The following is a 17,819-nucleotide window of genomic DNA, read 5'->3' on the forward strand; positions in this document are numbered from 1 at the left end:
ATAAACATAAAATTCAAATAGAAACAGTGTGTGTGCTATGCAAATGCAAATCCTGGCAAGTCCTCTAGTCCAACAAGCATTTTTACCTAATCCAACAAACTCCATTTAAAACATATGGATAAAACTATATTATAATTACCTTGCACATTTTTAGGTTCTAAAGTTTTTCTTTAAAAGTTTAAACAGTTCCAAAGGATGCTATTTAAAGACATATTTCATACATTTACTCTTTGAAATGACACTTTTATGTCACTTTTAAGTGTATCTGATAGAAGCAGATTCACAGTGTTTGCATATGTATCATTATTTATTTAAAATCTACACGTGCGAGTTACTGGTCACAGGGAATCTGACATCGTCTTGCCTTTCTCTTTGAATTGCATTTCCAATCCGTTTACCCCACAGAATATTACTCTATTCAAATACGCTTTGATTGACCACTCCATCATACTTATTTATAACCAAATGTGCATCTAAGTTGAATTAAAAATTTTTTTTTTGATTTCTATGATCATAGTCCTAAATGTTCAAAGTTTTCTTCTGAGTTATCATTATAATTCAGCCACATCCTTGTTAGTTTTTTTAAAGCTAAAAAGGTAAGAAACTATCTTTCGCTAAAGAATTTATTATCCTCTCCTTACAGTGACTCATTCTGAGTGTTTTAGAAAGTGTATCATACAGGCATCGTTAAGACTAAGACTAACTAAAGAACTCGTAGCTGTATCTGTCACTCTTTCACTGAGAGATTCCTTATGTAACCTAATGTACACAAGGATAAGAAAATGGAAATATTAATTATCTTTGCCACCCTAGTACATTTAATGAGTTTTTTTTTTATCATGTACTGTGTATGTGTGTGTGTATGTGTGTGTGTATCTCATTAAGACCTTGGGGAAAGCAGTCAGTCTGAAAAGGCTGCATGCTGAATGATTCCAACTGTAGGACTTTGCTGGAAAAGCAACACTTGTGGAGATAGTAAAAAAGGTCAGTGGCCGCCAGAGGTTGGGGGACGGAGAGCTGAACAGATGGAGAGCAGGGTTTTTAGGGCAGTGAAAATACTCCATATGACTCTGTCATTGTGGATGCCTGTCGTTACACGTGTGTCCAGACCCACAGAACAGACGACACTAAGCGTGAATTCTGATGTAAACTGTGGGCTCTGGATGATAGTGTGTCAGGGTTTGTCAGGGTTTGTCACTTGTGACAAGGGCACCGCTGTGCTGAGGAATGTTGGAAATAGGAGAGGCTGTGGGAGGGGGCACAGTGGGTGTAAGATACATCTCAGTTTTGCTGTGAACTTAAAACTTCTCTAAAAAGTAAGGTCTTTGCAGTAAGTTAGTCTCATGGAGGAATTAAGGTCCTCTGTCTTCAATGTATTTTTACTGACGCTTTTTCTTAGTGTTGCTTTCAGTAGCTGTACACTATTGAAAATAGGTGTGGAAGTGGAAAAGATGGGGTCATTAAACTGCACTCACACCTGCTGACAGTCTGTACTGCATCTAAATTTGCCGGGAGATGCCGTCTGTCCTTACACTATTGGCAAAAATTAAGGAATTTGGTAATGACAGGTGTTGACATGGGTGCAGATCAGCACAGACCTAAAAGGTTGGAGTCTTTCCTCCAACCATTTTAAAGCAGTTTGGCATCATTGTGTAAAAGGAAACACTTGCACACCTCGTTACACCCAGCAGTTTCACTCCTAGAGAGATGCTGTAGAGAAAGTCCCCTCCAGCGCACAGGACGCTCTCGTTCGCAGCAATGTAGTTTGTAACGGCATAAAAGTGCAGGAGCGGGAGGAATGTTACTCAGTGGGAAGACGATTAAGTTGGAGATAGTCATATAATAAAGTGAGTGAATTATAATCGTAAGTGGTAATATAGGTGAACCTAAGAAACAATGTTGAGAATGGGTAAAAACTATAACCCACAAGGTTACATAAAGTTTAGAACTATTTTCTGAGGCTCAAAAACATAAGTATAAAAATATATGTATTTTTTAGAGATACATGCTCGTGTGATAAGATTAATTTTTTAAAGGAGTGGAATCATAATTCTCAATAGTAACTCCCTTGGGTTGGAGTGTAGGCAGGGCTGTGAAGTGGGGAGGCGCACACAGATGTGTACAGTGGCATCAGTCATGTTCTGAGTCTCAGCGTGGTGGTGGGTCAGTGGAGTTTATTTCGTTGTGATGCTTTAAAGCACATTCTTTTATATGTATCAGTAGTAGTTATTTTAAAAAATAAAAAATATGACAGGTATAAATCCAAATACATCATTAATCTCAACAAATGTAACTGAATTAAACTCTCCAGATAAGATGCAGTGATTGTCAGATTAGATTTTAAAAGATGGAACTCATGTTGTATTCACCTCACAAAAATAAAACCAGGTGTAGGAGACGTATCGAGGAATTTAGAACATGCAAAGCTGGAAAAAGTAACATGACGTACCAAGCAATGTTACTCAAAAGGAAGCGCAGTGTCCTTTTTGTCAGTTGCCTCACATAAGACAAAATAGCTCTATAAGCAAAATTAAGGAAAGGAGGCCACTGTATATGGAGCTAAAAGATAAGCATCATGCTATGACTACTCATGTATGCACCAAGTAAAGCAGTTTCAGACAAATCAAGAAAACAAAATAGATTTTCCAAAACAAATAGACAAATGTACAGAGTGACAAGTTGTAACACAGCTCCCAGAAAGTGGTATGTGTTGCAGACAAATATTAATGAAGAGTAATAACAATTTAACCCCCTGCAAATTATAAGTTGGCACATACAGTACACTGAACACAAGTGACATTTATAAAATTTAACATCCCTTACAATATGAAGATGCTGATATCATAAATACTGTATTTATTGAATCACAAGAAATAACAGCAACAACCAGAAAATCATGTAAAGTCATGATATATTTAAAAGTTTTAAAAAATAGTTCTCAATGGCTTATAGAGCAAACACATCATGAAAATTTAAAATACAAGAATGGAAAAGGCAGAGACTGCATATTAAAACGTATGAGTTGTGTATTTAAAGCAATTCTTGGAGAAAGCATGTTTTAGAAGTCTAATAAGCAGAGAAGAAAGCTCTGAAAAGATTCATAAAGGGAAAAAGAAATACTTCTTTTAGCACTTTTAAGGATATTTTCAGAAGAGACCACAAACTATAATAAATTTAAGCCCAAAGTGTCTAAGTTAAGTGATACTGACAATTGTATATAATAATATCAAAACTGGCCCAATAAGAAAGAAAATGTTAATAGAGCTGTAACTATGAAAGAAATTGAATTAATAGTTTAAAATCTACACACACACACACACACACACTCTCTCTCTCTCCAAAAAATTTTTCTGTTGATTCCCAGCAAACATTTAAAAATGAGTAATCTCAAATGAAAAAGAAGTAGCCCTTTGCAGCTTATTGTCTGACAATAATACATCCTTGATACCAAAGCCCAGATCAGGGTAGTATGGGGAAGGGAAGTTGTAATCCTGCCTCACTTACGGGCATTGTTGGCTGATCAAAATGCACAGCCTAGAGGTTGACAATTATGTTTTATTTGGTGGACTCTCTGAGGACTTCAGGCCTGGGAGACAGCCTCTCAGATCACTCTGAGGGACTGCTCTGAAGAGGTAGGGGGAGAGCCAGGGTAGAGAGGAGTTTTTGCAACAAAGACTAGGTAGTGGGAACATCAGAAGATTACTGTTAATTAAAGAAAACCAGACATCTCCAGTTAAGGAATTTAGCACTTTTCTGTGTATGGGAAGGTGCAAGGGTCTGGGCTCACTGAAATCATTCTTTTGATGTGCACCGTAGCTGTCCAGGGCCCGTGTCCTGTTCTCTCCCAGCCGGGGGCCCCTCTGAGTGCACTGTTGGGGTGGCAGCAGTGGCTGAGGGCTGGGCAGCCAGCAGCCCCTTTGTCTCCATCCTGATTCCCTCGGGGCTCCCCGTCGGGGCGGGGCGGGGGGGCTGTAGTGGCTTGATGGCCGCAGCATCCTTTGTTTGCTGAAGGGCAGGCAGCATTTTTCAGTCACAGCATAGGTGCAGAAATACTAAGTAAAAATTGCCAAACTTAACTGAACGGTTTATTAAAAAGTACATTACAGCCAAGCTAAATTAGTTCCAGTAATAAAAGGATGGGTTAATATTAGAAAATATATTTATTAAATTCACACCCAATAGAGTAAAGGAGAAAATTCATACAATCATCCCAATACATTTAGAAGTAAATATTTCATAAATTGTTTTACTTGTATTAAGTGAAACTCTCGACCTGCTGCAGAGTTTGATGAGTGGAGTCCAAACAATGTAAGAATGAAGAAAAATGCAGCTGGAAAGGAATCCATTCCCAGAGCTTTGTGGTTCCCGGTATTTAATATCCCTGAGTAACTGAGATTTTTAAAAAAGGTTTAAATGAGAATAAAATTCTCGACTGAATACCAGTGCCATTTATTCAGACTTTTCTTTCACACTTACCTGTTTTCAACACAGAACGTAGTAGGTCAGAAGCTGGTTGCTTGTGTGCATCACCGAGGAAGAAGAGGTAGTATGGGCTGTGAAAAACAGTCCGTCATCTGGAGTCATCTGAGAGGTTTTTTTTTTTTAAGAAATCTCATTTATTTATCTATTTGGGGGGGGGTGTAGGTAATTGGGTTTATTTATTTACTTATTTATTTTTAATGGAGGTACTCAGGATTGAACCCAGGACCTCGTGCACGCTAAGTCTGTGCTCTGCTCTTCCCCTCTGCTGTCTGAAAGGTTTTTGAAACTAGTGCTGATGTCCCTCCCTCCTGCACCACTTTCTTACCTCTGACGCGTGAAGCCAGAGGGGGAAGTGGTATCTCTCAGGCATATTGGGGCAGATAAGAGGCTAAGGGTGGTGTTTTCAATGCATATGTGTATATATGTATGTTTAAGGTGACTTTTTGAAATGAATGCCTAGAAGGAAGCGGAATGTGCAGTCTCATGGTTATACGGTTCATGTGGACACAAGCACATGCACAAAATTCAGCTTATGTAAATATTTACCTAAACGAAAAATTGCGTTACAAATGCAGCTGGATTTTCTCTGTCGTGATGAGGTGCTGTGATTGTGAAGAAAAAAAATATTTACATACTCCTTTTTATGTGTAGCGAGTAAATTTCACAGACCACAAAATTTAAGACGATAATACGTAATGTTCTTCATTTTATCTCATCGGGCTTAATTTTGTCTTTAAACCCAATGGGCCTTGCAGGCAGAATGCAGCTTGATGGTGGAAACCCAGTCTCAGTCTGTTCAGTGCAAACCAATTAAAATCACTGTTTCCTGTGTCTGTTCTCACCTGTGGGCTGTGGCTCAGATGTCTTCTTCTCAAAGCATCCTTCTCTGCCTCTTTCACATCGTGCCCTATTTTACACGCTCTACCTCTCATGCCCCCTCTTCTGCTTGATTTTTCCTCACAGCACTTACATCTTCTCACATGCCATTATTTTATGTTTATTTTGTTTACTGCCAGATTCCTCATCTAAACATAAATTCTACAAAGACACAGATTATTTGTCCATGTTGATCAGTGATCTGTCATTGGTTCCTAGAACAGGGCCTGAAACATTAAACCACGGGATGAACATTTGTTGTTAGTTTGAATTCAGGGTTTACAGCCTTGTTGCTCTCGGGGCTGTGTGCATTTGGGACACTTGGCTGGTGCGGAGGAGCCACTGGCCCTTGGGTATCCCCATTTGAGTTTGCTCTCAGGGACTGAATTATGTTAGAGGAGACCAGAGCCAGACAGAAGTCAGAGCCATAGAGGCAGATTTTATTCAGGAACTACTGCAGTAGGGGAGGAGAGCCCCTCAGTATTGTGAATACAGCAAGGCCAAGTGGGGGTTTCAGCCAAGGATCAGGGAGGGGTCAGTTAATGGAAACTTACTAAGACATTGAGGAAGGGGGTGTTCTGGTAAAACCAGCTTGATGGGGTGCTTGCTGAAGGCAGACCACAGTGATACAACATTGGGGGTGGGGGGGTTGCTAAACTGATCCAGCAAGATTTGTACTCAAATTGGACTAAATGGAAGAAGGACAGAGCCCAAGGTCAGAGGCAGAGTCGGAAAGAGGACTCAGAGGAGCCTGATTCGAGTTTGGTCCGAGGAGCGTCTTTGTTAGCTGTCGTCTTCGTCCCTGCTGGCACCTGTGGGAGGCCTGTTTCCCTGCCCATCTTTGGCTCACATGCCAGTTTCTCCTCCCCATCTCTTTGAGTCCTCCAGGTCCCTGCTCTTCTGCCAGCTTCATTCATGCCTCTTGAGGAGCGGGAAGCCCAGGCCTGCCCTCTCTGCAGTCTCGGTGCAGGAGGAGGGAAGGTTGTCTGCCATCCTGGGTGTGGTTTCCTGCCGTATCTGTCCTCCTGAAGTTGTGCTGCACCAGGGCTTGGGGGTGGGGGGGAGGGGTTCTGGGACCCGGCCGTGTTCCTGGGTACCACCTGGTAAGCAGGTCAGAAGTTCCCCTCCGCGCTGGGATCTGTCCGGTCTCCACGGGGCAGGGGTGGAGAGCACTGGCTTTCCTCTAAGTCTCCTCTCCTCTGGGCTCTGGAACCTCAGTCTGTCTGGCCCTGGAGAGTCTGGTCTCCCTTTGTGCCTCAGCACTGCCGGGCCTTGCTCTTTTGGTATCAGAATTAGGGCTTTACTATCAGATGGTCTTTTTCTAAACACTTGTCTCAGCTGATCTACCTCACGGGTCAGAAGCATCCAGCTACATTGCACCCGGGGGAGCAATAAATGTTTCTTATTTAAGCTGCTAAAGTATAAAAATAAAGACTGTTGTCTCTGTAGTGCATTTTCAAAGCCTATTTTGAAAATCCAAAAGTCAAGAATAGCTTCTTTTTTTTTAATCTCTCTCTTGACATGACCCTTTCTTAGGGCAGTGGCTATCTCATGGTTTTGTTTCAGAGGGGCTGCGGGGCACAGGAAGGCCTTGGAGTAAAAAGAAATTGAGGGCAGGGGGAGGCACAGGGCACATCCTCATGTTACACGTTTATTCAAAACCAGCCCAGAGAGGGGAAGCAGCAGAACTGTACCCCGTCCTTTCCCTCCACCTTCACCACTGAACTGTGCTTGTCTTGAGGAGGGTTTTTGAATGTTCTCTGTCTCCTTTTTGGGAGAATGTCAGCCTAGTATTCATTTTTAGTAGATATGCTTCCAGCAAAACTTGTTCTTAATATCTCTGGTGTGCAGTCATCTGAGATTTTCCCATTTGTTCCAAGGTACTTGAAGGGCTGATTTGGTTTGAAATTTACAACTAGCATGTGCTGCACTCGGACATCATCTCTTCGTGTTGACTGTGCATCTTTCATGACATGATGACTCCAGGCTTCATTTAACCTGAATCAGACTAGACTTAACAAGCGAGCTCGAGAGGTGGGAGAGGCTGGGAAAGAAAGGAAAGACTTGCTTCCTAGTGTTTTTGGTATGCTGCCGTGTTTTTGTTGCATCACTTTAATTGGCCCTTTTGTGACTTTATATTGAACATTTTTTTTGAAAGTCTGTTTTAGAATTCCTGCTTAGGAAAAATGTGGGTCAGGTGGGGATGAAACACAAAACTGCATTGCTACTTAACATGGCATTTCATCCATGGGGCCAAGTATTATCAACTTTTTGTTCACATCTTCGGTAATTTGATGCAAATGAAACTGGCAGTTTGCCAGGGTTTTCCCCCAGGCAGAGAAGTGTTTTAAAAACTCTTTTGCTGTAAGGAAACTGAAGCCCATTCAGTTTATGTAATTTACTAATCTCCCTGTTTTTTAAAAAAAAATTATATACTACCTCAAAATAAAACTAGGAGCTAATAACTACAGAAGAATTTGATACTTTGGAAATGAATGTATTGAATATATGTTTAGTTCCAAACATATTTCTTATGAGCTAAATTTGCAAGATGGTTGATGGCACCGCAGCTTTGCATATTAAAGTAACAGAAGTAAAACTATACCTACTAGAGAAATAGGCTGGAGGAGAAAGAGGTCTGTTGACTGATTTGGCAGAGTTTTCCCAGGAAGCTCGGGAGAATGTAGCACACAGATGTCTTTAATATGAGCGTATTTTGTATTAGTAGAATTACTAGTGATGTGACTTTTCCCTATTGTTTGGGCTGTGACATTCTGTTTCCCAAGAACTGTAGCAGTCTTTCCTTTATTTCTTTTAAATTTCTGAAAGTCAGTCTAAAACTTTACTTGTAACCCGTTAGCTTCCAAGATTCATGTCAATTACATTTAATTTAAAAGCTTCATTCTTTGCTCTCTTTCACTCAAAAGAAAGTGTATTAGTAGTTGGTTGATCTTTCTGTGCCTAAGTTGTATGAATAAGATGGAATGGACAGTATTTGCTAAAGCACATTTATGCACTTTTGAAAAAATCTCATTTTGCCGTAATGATTTGATTCTTACTTTGTCATGTCTCACAGGCAGAAAGATGGTTTTATAAGTCATCGTTGATCCTCTTAGTTACAGCATTCATGATGTTATCATTTTTATCAAACTACTGAAGTTGAAGACTGTTCATTTCAAGGATATCTGTATTTATTTTTACTGTGAAGGTGATTTGAACTACAACAGTGTGGAAATAAGGGTCAGGTGAAATGGGAGTTAGTAACTTTGGATGGGATTATTAGCCATTTGAAAGAACCACTTTAAACTAAATTCTTTCTTACACAGGCTTATGAAGAAACACAAGTAGAATAAATTGTAGTCTACATCTGAAAATGAACATGAACTAATTATTGTGCTGTTTCAAATCAGCAGGTGTAAATGCATCTCTGTAGGTTTTCATTGTGACCACAAATTAAAGCAACTCCAGTAGATACTCTATATAAGAAGAGGAAAATTTACAAAATAAAGAGAAATGCCTATGCCAACATTATATAGTATACACATATCCTGTACGTGCATACTGTAGACATGTAGTGGAATGTGAGGTTCTACTGTAGGTTAGTAGAACTTATCCATAATTTTTTTTAAAGAAAGTACCCTTCGGGAAGTCCTCCCCACTCCAAAGAAGACACTGCTGGTGTCGACTGAAGTAAAATGCACCACCTGTATGCTGAGCGTACGTTTTTATTCAGTGGACTTTCCGAGGACACGAGCCCAGGAGGCAGCCTCTCAGATCGCTCTGAGAGACTGTTCTGCTCAGGCAAGGGAGAAGGCAGGATGTATAGGAGTTTTTGCAAAAAGACTAGGTAGTTGGAACATCAGAATTTTGGGGGAGAATAGGTTCTTGCCTCACGCAGTAAAGAATTCAAGAGCAAGGCATGGTAGAGTGAAAGTCAGTTTATGTAGAGAGAGACACATTCCTTGGACAGAGTGCAGTCTGTCTCTCCCAGAAGGGAAAATGGCTTAGGAGACACACACTCCGCAGGCAGCGTGTGGGCCTTCGCAGAGAGGTGAGAGGGAAAGAAGCCGGGAGGGGTGGGGCGGGTGTTTACAGGGAAGGCAGACGCACGCTCTGCAGACAGGAGTGCGGCCAGCTCAGAAGGCGAGCGTGACAGAGCGAGAGCAGCAGGGAGGGCGAGAGCCGCTGTGAGGTGCGGGGTTGTCAGGTTTGTGGACTGGGTAATCTCACATGCTAATGGGTAGGAGGATTATTCCAGCTACTTTGGGGAAGGGGCGAGGATTTCCAGGAAACGCCCCCCGCCCACTTTGACCTTTTATGGTCAGTGGGGGAACTGGCAAGGCGCCAGTTGCTGTGAGGCTCAACATCTACTGGAGATCCAGTTTTCTGCCATCTTGTTGTAACCAGTTTGTCCTGTCCTCAGTTGCTGTGTCATTCCTTCAGGGGTTGTGCCCTGCCCCCTTTCCTCCCACTTCAAAAAGGCTACTGTTAATTAAAGAAAGCCAGATATTCTCAAGTTAAGGAATTTTGTGCTTTCCTACATGTAGGAAGGTGCCAAGGTCTGGGTTCATGGAAATCATCCCTCTGATGTGCACCTAGCTTTATGGGACCAGTGTCCCATTCTTCCACATCCTGAGTCCCCTCAGGGGACACTGCTGGGGGGGCTGCAGAGGCCAGGCCGCCTGCTTGTGTCCATCCTGAGTTCCCTCCGCTCACTGTCGAGGCACTCACTGTTGGGGCGGTGGCAGTGGCTGATGACTTGGTGGCCGCAGCACCCTTTGTTTACTGGTACGGCTGCAGTACTTTTCATTCACACTGGGAAGTCCACATTAGAATCAGTTGCAGGGGAAGGAGCGTTCCTCTTAAAATTTACATGAGCCTCACTAAGGTAGCAAAAGCTCTAGTCAATTATTCATTTGTTTCAAAATTCTGCCTTACGTGTGTCCTCTGTGACAAGGGGAAGGGCTCAGAACCACTGGAAGATGAAAGAAGAAAGAGAATTGTGTGCTGTGGTGTTACCGTGTGCTGGGCGATCGTGGGGAAGGCCAGGAGGAGGGGGAGAAGTAGAGGTGGAAGGTAGGAGAGCACAGGAGACCAACTTCTGTACTGTTGCCCGGAACACGACTTCTTTCACCGAACTCACCGCTCAAAAATCAATAGTCAGAGACGAATGGTGGTAGAAAGGAAAGTTGCGTTTAATCAGAATGCCGGCAATCTGGGGGTGTGGTGGACTGAGTGTCCCCAGAAGACCATCTCTGAAGAGTCTACTTGGATTCTATGGGAGTTTGGAAGGGAAGAGGGGAAGTGATCTTAGTTAATCCCCAGGTGGGCAGAGTAACCGCTTCCCCCATGCCTGCAGGCTGGTTGACTTCTTGTGATCTTTCCTTAGATGCTGTCTTGTTTGCACAGTTTGTTCTCAAGATTACTGAAGGGGAAGCTAGGGACAGATCTGGTCATCTGTTAATTACTTCTTCTCCATCCCTGCTCCTTTGATCTGCGGAGACAACCAGCAGGTTAGGCAGTGTATCCTGTGATCAAAAGATGTGCAAGGTGTGCTTGGGCGGAGATGTGTAGGGCGTGGGGGCGCCAGCGTGAGGGCTGTGACAAGACAGAGGGGCTCGTGTGGGAAGTTCTCTCCTGCGGAAAGCTGCTTACACTTCCAGCGCAACCTGTTCAACGTGGAAATTAGCTAGCTTGATCACCTCTTGGTGCATTTGAAATGTATTTGGTACACTTACTTGAAGAAAATAAGAGCTTGTATGTAGGCTATGCTTATAGTTTACAAATCTGTCCATTTAAACATCAAAATTCTATAAAATACAGTGATTTGTATGAGTGATTAAAAAATCCCATATGGCTTCCTTATAGAAAAACAAAGAAAATATATTGTTTATTCCCCAAACATGCAGAGTCCTGACTTAAAGTAGAACCAAATGTCATGTCTATAAATTTAGTTTATGGATGTAAATTAAATGTCCTAAGGCAATAATTAGCCATTACTTTTGCACCTGCCCGACCAACTGATCTACTTAAACCAAAGGAAATCTTTCTAAAACTTTTGCCTATAGATAAATCATTTATAAAATACAGGATGCTTTATCATGAAGTAGGAGTAATTCAGGTAAAGTCAACTGTATTCAGCCTTAAATTATTTATTGCTTGTGATGTCAGCTCCCTGCTGTTAAGGAGCTTACCTTGTAATCACGCTAGCCATGGCCCGGAATAATTAGAAGAAGAAAAATGACGTATAGTTCTCTTTCAGACAGCATTTTCTCATGTTCTGATCATTTTTTTAATTCAGCATAATTATCTGGTGAATTTTCTTCTCTCCGTGTGCACCAAAGGAGACTCTCAGATGAAGATGCATGTCTCAATATTAATCTTGTAAATAAAGTTAATTCTTTCAAAAACATGTAGATTGAGAGGCTTCTTCTCTCTCCCAGGGAACTCTTTTAAGTATAATGACAATTAGAAAAACAGATCAGAAACAGATCCTGGCCTCCAGGCATGGTTGATTGAAGGGGACACAGCAGTGACAGAAAAGGAGAGAGAAGCAGCTGTAAAATAGGCTTCGTGCCGATCTTGTGATTTGATAGAATGAGGCAGCGTGTGCGTGTGTGTGTGTGTGTGTGTGCATGTTCATGTGTATGTATGGCAGAGCAGTACCTTTGCCCTGATGCATGTGTGCTGAAAGTTTTGTGTTTTCAATTTTATATTTCTTCGAAAGGATTAAAACTTCTTGTTTTAGTACTTGTTCTCCCCAGCTCAGAGTGTGGAAATAGTCTCTGGTAAGAGTTCCCTAAAATGCAGGCCTTAACCATATTTCAGTTGGTGATGCACCTGGGGTTTCCTAGTCTGTTTTATCTGGAGGCTTCCTGAATGATTTAAGTAGGAACAGCAGTAGGGAAATAAAGTATGAATGCATTAATGTTTCCCTGTAGAATAATGAGCAGGTAGTACCTGACAGGACGCACGGGTTTCTGAAATAAATATCACATCAATACAACACGTAAATGTTGAAGGAACATGATGACTTAGCAGGATGGGAGATTCGTCAGATGTTTTAATGGATTACCTGTACTTTGATTTATGCTGCACAAAAGCCTCTACTGTTAGGAACACAACAGTGATAAAGTTAAGAGATGGGTGTTGTCTCATTTCTGTTTTATTGACGTAAAAATGAAAACATAAACATTTTCCAGCTGATGAGCGTTCAGCTTAAGCGAAAGGGGCCCAGCTTTGCTGACAGACGTGTTCCCCCTGGTCACCCCTGTGCTTCATGGAGCAATAAGAATTAGGAACAGTTGGAATCAAGACTATTAGAGGGATTTTGAAACCTTGGTTTTCTTGGAGAGGCCCATTATATATTTCTTTTTGTTCTGCTTTGTAGTTACCAGCTGACGAGTGGGTACAAGCCTGCCCCGATGGACCTGAGCTTTATCAAACTCACCCCATCTCAGGAAGCGATGGTGGACAAGTTGGCGGAAAATGCTCATAACGTGTGGGCCCGGGATCGAATCCGCCAGGGCTGGACCTACGGCATCCAGCAGGTACAGGGGAGCCTCCCTGTACAGCGCTCGCTCTGGGGGTGACTTAGGTGGGGATTAGTACTGTTTGTGACAGGAGACATCAGAGAATGACCGCTGTGACGCTTACATCATATAGGTACCCTAATGTACACATGCCCCGACACACCTGTTCAGTGCTGGGCTCGGGAGTCAGTGCGTGGCCACTCACAAACACAATAGAACAGTTTGCTGTTGTGTTAAATGCCAGTCTCTATGCCTAGAGTTTTATGTGTATTTTTTTCCTTTAACTCTTACAACAATTCCATGAAGCAGGAATGATTTGCCAGGATCATAAGACAGGCCGTCTTCTTGCTTCGACAACACCATTTTAATCACATTATAAACTTGGAGCCTGTTTCATGAAGGATAAATCGTGACGTTTATAGTCATTTCAGTACTCCTGGTATTACCTGGTTTTCCTGGTTGTTGGAGTCGACGTAATGCATATTTCTCAAGCTGTCTGAGGTCATGGAGTGGCTGTCCACACACTGGGTTTTCTCTGAGAAAGAGACAGCAGCCTCATGTTGTCCATTGGCTCAAAAGTCAGAGAGGACGGCTACTGATTAGGCTCTTCTTGTAGCAGAGGCTTGCCAGTCATCTTGGCAAGGGCGTGGTAAGTTCTCCAGGTCAGCCCGTTGCCTCGTGAAGTGGCAGACGGGAGACGGCTCTCGAGATGCTTAAAGCCGGCTTTTGTTCCTGCTGTTGTGTTCACGTTTTCTCCTGGTGGAGAGCGCCTGCTCTCAGTGGTTAGACCTCCCTACCGGTGGTGGCTCAGTAACGCCCGCAGCCTGAGAAGACAAGGCAGGGGAAGGCGTGGTGTCCGCCTCAGACACTGCAGCCTGCGAGGTGTGTGGTGGCTGTCTCGTTTCCAGAAGCGGCTGGTGGCACATTGATGGTCACGCAGCTGCTTCCTCCCTGCAGGACGTAAAGAACAGAAGAAACCCGCGCCTCGTTCCCTACGCCCTTCTAGACGACCGAACCAAGAAATCAAACAAGGACAGCCTCCGCGAGGCGGTGCGCACGCTGCTGGGGTACGGCTACAGCCTGGAGGCGCCCGATCAAGACCACGGTACTGTCCTCTCCCCGTCCGTCCTCTCCCTGTTTGTCCTTGCTGCAGCGTCACGGTGGGGGCTTTGCAGCCAAGCGCGGGAATGAAAGGGGGAGCCCTGCAGTCTCAGTGTGTAGCTGCAGCCAAAACTTTGGAGCCCTCTTCCTGAAGGACCCTGAAGGGTTAGGTCATCCCTCAGCAGAGTGGCTCAGTGCCGCAGGGATGGAGGGGAGGAGTTGGGTTTCCCTTCCCGAAGAGTCTGTGCGAACAGTGGCTCTGTAACCCTGATCTTGCCCCACCCCACCAGCTCTCCTAAGAGGAGCTCGTCTGAGGTGTTTGTGGGTGTACACCGGTAGTGGGAGCTAGGGTTTCCCAAACCTTCATTATTTATACTCTTAAGCATAAGCCATATTAATTAATTAATTAGTGCAATATTTTGCTTTAAGGGGAACACTGTAGAAAGGCACTTAAGAAGTATGTGTTGAATAAATGAATTTTAAAAGGTTCTATGAAGAATACATTTCCTCTAAGATAATACCTTTTAAGAATATGGTTTAAGATGTCAACTCCTTAATCCTTTGCTCTTGCAGTTTGAGTTGGTCTTAATATCCATGTTTTAAATTTGGCAAAAATGGTGAGTTCTGTGTGTTTCATTATAGTACCTGTATTTTTGGATAGAAAGTTTAAAATCTGTGCCACGTATTCTCTTATGACTGATACTTTCAGTGTAGTGTATGTGCATAAGTGTTCAACCTTAAATAGTAATAGGTAATGTTTACATAGTGCTCGTCATGTGTAACAGGTGTTTATGAGACCTTCACAATTATTTAATCCTCACAGTAAGTCTATGAGGATGCTCTGTGTACTGTGCTCATTTTACAGATAAGGCAACTGAGATTCAGAGGCTTTCCATCTAGTAAATGGGAGAGGCAGATGCCAAGCCCAGATTTCAGTCCTTTGAGTTGAGTCACTAGGTAGGTAGCATCTTGACAGCTCTTAGTAGGTACTGAATCCTTCTATTTACTGCAAGTAAAATTAGCTATCTATCTGGTAACAGTAATATTCATAATCGTAATATAACTTCTTGCTTAACTTGAGGTCAGCTTTATAGCTACAAATATTTGGTAGACTTGTATTATGAAGCAGATGTTGCTAGGTATACAAGATCCGGAAAAGGCCCCTGTCTTAAAGGATGTGTGGTCCACACGACCTCTGGGATGGGAGCAAGTGATAAAAGCCTTCTAAGCCAAGACCTGACAGCTGGGAAGAGTTCTGCAACTGTCTGGTGTAGATTAAGCCCTCGACACTAACTGCTGTTTTTCAGATATTTTTAATTTGAGGTGTGATTTACATATAATTGGCAAATTTTGACAGTTGTATACATGAGGCACCACCACCCAAAGCTACACATGAAACATTTTCTTCATCACAGGCTTCCTCTGCCCCCAGAGTAACCACTTTCTAACTTCTATCATCACAGATCAGTTCTCATGCTCTTCTTATACTAGGCACAAAGGAAATCACTGTAAAATATTTTATCTTTTTTTTAACATTTTTTTATTGAGTAATAGTCATTTTACAATGTTGTATCAAATTCCAGTGAGGAGCACAATTTTTCAGTTATACATGAATATACATATGTTCGTTGTCACATTTTTTTTTCACTGTGAGCTACCACAAGATCTTGTATATATTTCCCTGTGCTATACAGTATAATCTTGTTTATCTATTCTACATTTTAAAATCACAGTCTGTCCCTTCCCCCCTCCCACCCCCTTGGCAACCACAAGTTTGTATTCTATGCCTATGAGTCTGTTTCTGTTTTGTATTTATGTTTGTTTTTTTTTTAAGATTCCACATATGAGTGATCTCATATGGTATTTTTCTTTCTCTTTCTGGCTGACTTCACTTAGAATGACATTCTCCAGGAACATCCATGTTGCTGCAAATGGCATTATGTTGTCAGTTTTTGTAGCTGAATAGTATTCCATTGTATAAATATAACACTTCTTCTTTATCCAGTCATCTGTTGATGGACATTTAGGCTGTTTCCATGTCTTGGCTATAGTAAATAGTGCTGCTATGAACATTGGGGTGCAGGTGTCATTTTGAAGTAGGGTTCCTTCTGAATATAAGCCCAGGAGCGGGATTCCTGGGTCATATGGTAAGTCTATTCCTAGTCTTTTGAGGAATCTCCATTCTGTTTTCCACAGTGGCTTTCTTTGCTTCCCTCTCCCACTCTTAATGATTTAGATGTCTTCTTTTACAATTTTGTGCTTATTCTATTTGGAATTCATGGTAGTTATCACCTTTCCAGTTATGAGTTTCTCATTTTTGTAGCATACTGCTTCTTTTCTGTTTAGAGTAGACCTGTCAATATTTCTTTTAGCATGGGTTTAGTGTTGCTAAACTCTTTTAGTTTTTGCTTGTCTGTGAAGTTCTTTATCTCTTCTTCTATTCTAAAGGATAGCCTTGTTGAATAGAGTATCCTAGGCTGCATCTTTTTTTCATTCAGGACTTTGAATGTATCTTGCCACTCCCTTCTGGCCTGTAGTGTTTGTGTAGAGAAATCAGCTGAGAGCCTTATGGGGGTTCCCTTGTAACTCACTCTTTGTTTTTCTCTTACTGCCTTTAGGATCATTTCTTTATCCTTGACTCTGGCCATCTTGATTATGATATGTCTTGGTGTGAGTCTGTTTGGGTTCTTCCTGTTTGGGACCCTCTGAGCCTCCTGTACTTGGATATCTGATTCCTTCTTTAGTTTTGGAAGTTTTCAGTCATGATTTCTTCCAATACCTTTTCAATCCCCTTTGTTCTTTCTTCCCCTTCTAGAACCCCTATTATGCGTACATTGGCATGCTTTATATTATCCTACAGGTCCCTTATATTGTTTTCATTGGTTTTAATTTGTTTTTCTCTCAGCTGTTCTGATTGGGTGCTTTCTGTTGTCCTGTCTTCTAGGTCACTTATTCGTTCCTCTGCATTATCTAGCCTGCTTTGTACAGCCTTTAGGTCAGCTCTCATCTCAGCAAATGAGTTTGCTAATTCTACTTGATTCTTCTTTATAGCTTCTATTTCATTTTTGGCATATTTTATATTTCTAAACACTATCTGTTTTAGTTCCTTCAGTACTTTGGTCAGTCCTTTTTTGAAATCTTGATCTAGTAGGCCATCAATGTATATTTCATTGATCATGCTTTCAGGGGATTTCTCTTGATCTTTTAATTGGGAGTGGTTCCTCTGCTTTTTCATATTGCTCATATCTCTCTGGCCCTGTGGCTTAAGGAGTATCAGTTATCTACTGTGTTTATTTATTTATCTATCTAAAGCCTATGCAGGAGTAAAACCAGTGGGTGGGCAGGTCACTCCCCTTCCCGATGCTGCAGTCAGATGCTGCACTCTGGCGAGGCATGTGGGCGGTTCACACCCCCTCCCAGCACTGTAGTCAGGTGCTGCACTCCTGCCAGGAAGGTGGGTGGCCACTCGCCCTCTTCCAGCACTGCTCTGTGCAGCTGCCCGCTCTGCCTCGGGTCAGCACTTCGTAGGCGGGCTTGGGGAAGACCGCGGAACAGCCCCGCCCCTGCTCTGTGCCAAATCTCGCTCCTTGTTTGTCTTGGCAGCTCGAGTTCTCTGAGGGACCAGGGCAGAAAGATCCTATTGCCTCTGGCTGTAAACAAGTCTCAGTCCTACCCAGGAGGTTGTGGAGCCCCTGGGTGCGGATTCAGGGCTTGGCCCCACCCCCGCCAGGGCGCTGCGCACAGGAGGACATGGCGGCTGTGGCTGCGCCCCGCCTCTCTTCTCACGAGAAGCGCCAGTAATGGTGCTGTGGGTCTGAGGAGACAAAG

The 17,819-nt window shown here is 42.5% G+C and overlaps 1 protein-coding gene across 1 annotated transcript in view; it reads left to right on the plus strand.

Annotated features, from left to right (window-relative positions):
* Positions 1-17,819, plus strand: part of RYR2 (ryanodine receptor 2) — a 539,007-nt gene that overhangs the window by 304,267 nt on the left and 216,921 nt on the right. The window contains exons 26-27 of the mRNA XM_072971049.1: positions 12,749-12,908; positions 13,848-13,995. Of these exons, the coding sequence (XP_072827150.1) occupies positions 12,749-12,908; positions 13,848-13,995 (308 nt within the window). The remainder of the gene's footprint in view (positions 1-12,748; positions 12,909-13,847; positions 13,996-17,819) is intronic.

The sequence above is a fragment of the Vicugna pacos genome, chromosome 11, assembly GCF_048564905.1.
Source record: "Vicugna pacos chromosome 11, VicPac4, whole genome shotgun sequence".
NCBI classification, from domain to species: Eukaryota; Metazoa; Chordata; class Mammalia; order Artiodactyla; family Camelidae; genus Vicugna; species Vicugna pacos.